Below are 5,000 nucleotides of genomic sequence, written 5' to 3'. Positions count from 1 at the left end.
CTCTGGGGACACAGAGCAGACCTGTCCCATGTTTAGTCCTGACTCTGGGGACACGGAGCAGACCTGTCCCATGTTTAGTCCTGACTCTGGGGACACGGAGCAGACCTGTCCCATGTTTAGTCCTGACTCTGGGGACACAGAGCAGACCTGTCCCATGTTTAGTCCTAACTCTGGGGACACGGAGCAGACCTGTCCCATGTTTAGTCCTGACTCTGGGGACACAGAGCAGACCTGTCCCATGTTTAGTCCTGACTCTGGGGACACAGAGCAGACCTGTCCCATGTTTAGTCCTGACTCTGGGACACAGAGCAGACGTGTCCCATGTTTAGTCCTGACTCTGGGGACACGGAGCAGACCTGTCCCATGTTTAGTCCTGACTCTGGGGACACAGAGCAGACCTGTCCCATGTTTAGTCCTGACTCTGGGGACACAGAGCAGACCTGTCCCATGTTTAGTCCTGACTCTGGGGACACAGAGCAGACCTGTCCCATGTTTAGTCCTGACTCTGGGGACACAGAGCAGACCTGTCCAATGTTTAGTCCTGACTCTGGGGACACAGAGCAGACCTGTCCCATGTTTAGTCCTGACTCTGGGGACACAGAGCAGACCTGTCCCATGTTTAGTCCTGACTCTGGGAACAGAGCAGACCTGTCCCGTGTTTAGTCCTGACTCTGGGGACACGGAGCAGACCTGTCCTATGTTTAGTCCTGACTCTGGGGACACAGAGCAGACCTGTCCCATGTTTAGTCCTGACTCTGGGGACACAGAGCAGACCTGTCCCATGTTTAGTCCTGACTCTGGGGACACAGAGCAGACCTGTCCAATGTTTAGTCCTGACTCTGGGGACACAGAGCAGACCTGTCCCATGTTTAGTCCTGACTCTGGGGACACAGAGCAGACCTGTCCCATGTTTAGTCCTGACTCTGGGGACACAGAGCAGACCTGTCCCATGTTTAGTCCTGACTCTGGGGACACAGAGCAGACCTGTCCCATGTTTAGTCCTGACTCTGGGGACACAGAGCAGACCTGTCCCATGTTTAGTCCTGACTCTGGGGACACAGAGCAGACCTGTCCCATGTTTAGTCCTGACTCTGGGGACACAGAGCAGACCTGTCCCATGTTTAGTCCTGACTCTGGGGACACAGAGCAGACCTGTCCCATGTTTAGTCCTGACTCTGGGGACAAAGAGCAGACCTGTCCCATGTTTAGTCCTGACTCTGGGGACACAGAGCAGACCTGTCCCATGTTTAGTCCTGACTCTGGGGACACAGAGCAGACCTGTCCCATGTTTAGTCCTGACTCTGGGGACACAGAGCAGACCTTTCCCATGTTTAGTCCTGACTCTGGGGACACAGAGCAGACCTGTCCCATGTTTAGTGCTGACTCTGGGGACACAGAGCAGACCTGTCTCATGTTTAGTCCTGACTCTGGGACACAGAGCAGACCTGTCCCATGTTTAGTCCTGACTCTGGGGACACAGAGCAGACCTGTCCCATGTTTAGTCCTGACTCTGGGACACGGAGCAGACCTGTCCCATGTTTAGTCCTGACTCTGGGGACATAGACCAGACCTGTCCCATGTTTAGTCCTGACTCTGGGGACACAGAGCAGACCTGTCCCATGTTTAGTCCTGACTCTGGGGACACGGAGCAGACCTGTCCCATGTTTAGTCCTGACTCTGGGGACACAGAGCAGACCTGTCCCATGTTTAGTCCTGACTCTGGGGACACGGAGCAGACCTGTCCCATGTTTAGTCCTGACTCTGGGGACACGGAGCAGACCTGTCCCATGTTTAGTCCTGACTCTGGGGACACAGAGCAGACCTGTCCCATGTTTAGTCCTAACTCTGGGGACACGGAGCAGACCTGTCCCATGTTTAGTCCTGACTCTGGGGACACAGAGCAGACCTGTCCCATGTTTAGTCCTGACTCTGGGGACACAGAGCAGACCTGTCCCATGTTTGGTCCTGACTCTGGGACACAGAGCAGACGTGTCCCATGTTTAGTCCTGACTCTGGGGACACGGAGCAGACCTGTCCCATGTTTAGTCCTGACTCTGGGGACACGGAGCAGACCTGTCCCATGTTTAGTCCTGACTCTGGGGACACGGATCAGACCTGTCCCATGTTTAGTCCTGACTCTGGGGACACAGAGCAGACCTGTCCCATATTTAGTCCTGACTCTGGGGACACAGAGCAGACCTGTCCCATGTTTAGTCCTGACTCTGGGGACACAGAGCAGACCTGTCCCATGTTTAGTCCTGACTCTGGGGACACAGAGCAGACCTGTCCCATGTTTAGTCCTGACTCTGGGGACACAGAGCAGACCTGCCCCATGTTTAGTCCTGACTCTGGGGACACAGAGCAGACCTGCCCCACGTTTAGTCCTGACTCTGGGGACACAGAGCAGACCTGTCCCATGTTTAGTCCTGACTCTGGGGACACAGAGCAGACCTGTCCCATGTTTAGTCCTGACTCTGGGGACACAGAGCAGACCTGTCCCATGTTTAGTCCTGACTCTGGGGACACAGAGCAGACCTGTCCCATGTTTAGTCCTGACTCTGGAGACACCGAGCAGACCTGACCCATGTTTAGTCCTGACTCTGGAGACACCGAGCAGACCTGTCCCACGCTCACCGTCTCCCCCTCTTTGTCGTGTGTGTGTCTCCGTGCAGGACTGGTCCGGCTGCAGCCTCGCTGAAGATGTCTGATAATGGGGAGGTGGAGGACAAGCCCCCGGCTCCGCCCATGAGGAACACCAGCACCATGATCGGCTCCTGCAGCAAGGACCCGGCCCCCCTCAACCACGGCTCCAAGCCCCTCCCTCCGAACCCGGAGGACAAGAAGAAGAAAGACCGCTCGATCCGCTTCATCCTGACGGGAGGAGGCGACAAGAGTGAGTGCTGAGGTCGCTGAGACGCACACACGTCTCTTGTCTTCCTCCTCCTCCTCTTCTTCCTCTTGTCCTCCTCTTCTTCCTCTTGTCCTCCTCTTCTTCCTGTCCTGCTCCTCCTCTTCTTCCTCCTCTTTCTTCTCCTCCTCTTCTTCTTCTCCTCTTGTCCTCTTCCTCTTCCTCCTTTTCTTCCTCTCCTCCTCCTCCTCCTACTCTTTCTCCTCCTCTTCCACCTCCTCCTCCTCCTCTTCCTCCTCCTCTTCCACCTCCTCCTCCTCCTCCTCCTCTTCCTCCTCCTCCTCCTCCTCCTCCTCCTCCTCCTCCTCCTCCTCTTCCTCCTCCTCCTCCTCCTCCTCCTCCTCTTCCTCCTCCTCTTCCTCCTCCTCCTCTTCCTTCTCCTCTTCCTCCTCCTCTTCCACCTCCTCCTCCTCCTCTTCCTCCTCCTCCTCCTCTTCCACCTCTTCCTCCTCCTCTTCTTCGTCCTCCTCCTCCTCCTCCTCCTCCTCCTCCTCCTCTTCTCCAGCTCTGGTTTGGTTGAAGTTAATCCTTAATTCACAGTAAGACGGGAAATGTGCTCCAACCATTAAATTACCAAAATAAAACGCATGAACATTTCCAAACAGAGGGAGAGATTACCCATGATGCTCCTCCTCCTCCTCCGCTTCCTTCTCCTCTTCTTCCGCGTGTCCTCCTCTTCCTCTTCCTCCTGTTCCTCTTCCTTCTTCTTCTTCTTTCTCTTGTCCTCTTCCTCCTCTTCCTCCTCTTCTTCCTCTCCTCCCCCTCTTCTTCCTCTTGTCCTCCTCCTCCTCTTCTTCCTCTCCTCCTTCTCCTCCTTCTCTTCCTTCTCCTCCTCTTCTTCCTCTCCTCCTCCTCCTCTTCCTTCTCCTCCTCTTCTTCCTCTCCTCCTCCTCATCTTTCTTCTCCTCCTCTTCTTCCGCTCCTCCTCCTCCTCTTCCTTCTCCTCCTCTTCTTCCTCTCCTCCTCCTCCTATTCCTTCTCATCTTCCTCTTGTCCTCCTTCCCCTCATCTTCTTCCTGTGCTCCTCTTCTTCCTCCTCCTCCTCTTCTTCCTCTTCCTTTTCCTCTTCCTCCTCCTCCTCTTCTTCCTCTCCTCCTCTTCTTCCTCTTCCTTTTCCTCTTCCTCCTCCTCCTCTTCTTCCTCTTCCTTTTCCTCTTCCTCCTCCTCCTCTTCTTCCTCTCCTCCTCCTCCTTCTTGTCCTCCTGCTCTTCTTCGTGCTCTTCTTCCTCTCTCCTCCTCCTCCTCCTCTTCTTCTTCTCCTTCTCCTCTTCCTCCTCTCCTCCTCCTCTTCTTCTCTCTCCTCCTTCTCCTCTTCTTCTTCCGCTCCTTCTCCTCTTCCCCTCCTCCTCCTGTTCTTCCCCTCCTCCTCCTCTTCTTCCTCTCCTCCTCCTCCTCCTCTTCTTCCTCTCCTCCTCCTCCTCCTCCTCCTCTGCCTCTCCTCTTCTTCCTCCTCCTCTTCCACAGGGAGAGATTACCCATGATGCTCTAGGGCAACTGAAACTGGCACAGCACAGAAACACAGAAACACAATAAAAACACGGGGTTTAAAAGTTAATTTAATCGAATAAATCAAATCAGATAAAAGTAAAGAGACGCAGGGAGGTCGTCTCCTCTCTCTTCGCTGCTCTCCTTCTTTATTTCCTGATTTTCTCTCGTGTGTGTCTCCGTCGTTTCCCCTCTTTCATCACCATCACATCATTTGCAGGAGCTTTAATGAACCTGGACGTGTTTGTTCTTCAGAGGCCTTTTTTAAAACCATGGTTTTCTGTAACGCTCGGTTTTTAATGGCTGACCTGGTTCTTCTGCAGCCTCGGAGACCAACGTCAGGAGCACGAATCACGTCTTTTACACGCACGCGTTCACTCGTAAAGCTTTTATTGTGAAAGGAAATGACTGTGTGGATCCTCCTGCGTCCTGAAACCTGGTGTTTGTGACTGTGTGGATCTCTTCTTCCCTCGCAGCCTACAAGAAGAAGGAGCGCCCGGAGATTTCTCTGCCGTCTGACTTCGAACACACCATCCATGTCGGCTTTGATGCTGTTACCGGGGAGTTTACTGTAAGTGTGTGTGTGTGTGTGTGTGTGTGTGTGTGT

The 5,000-nt window shown here is 54.0% G+C and overlaps 1 protein-coding gene across 1 annotated transcript in view; it reads left to right on the top strand.

Annotated features, from left to right (window-relative positions):
• pak1 (p21 protein (Cdc42/Rac)-activated kinase 1) overlaps nt 1-5,000 on the top strand; it is a 60,045-nt gene that overhangs the window by 18,633 nt on the left and 36,412 nt on the right. Inside the window, 2 exon segments of the mRNA XM_083914151.1 lie at nt 2,673-2,893; nt 4,870-4,964. Coding sequence (XP_083770277.1) covers nt 2,701-2,893; nt 4,870-4,964 — 288 coding nt within the window. The 5' untranslated portion in view covers nt 2,673-2,700.

Source organism: Echiichthys vipera, assembly GCF_963691815.1.
Source record: "Echiichthys vipera genome assembly, chromosome: 5".
NCBI lineage: Eukaryota > Metazoa > Chordata > Actinopteri > Perciformes > Trachinidae > Echiichthys > Echiichthys vipera.
Note: the sequence above shows the minus strand (reverse complement) of the source record. Positions and strands in the feature narration are given on the sequence as shown.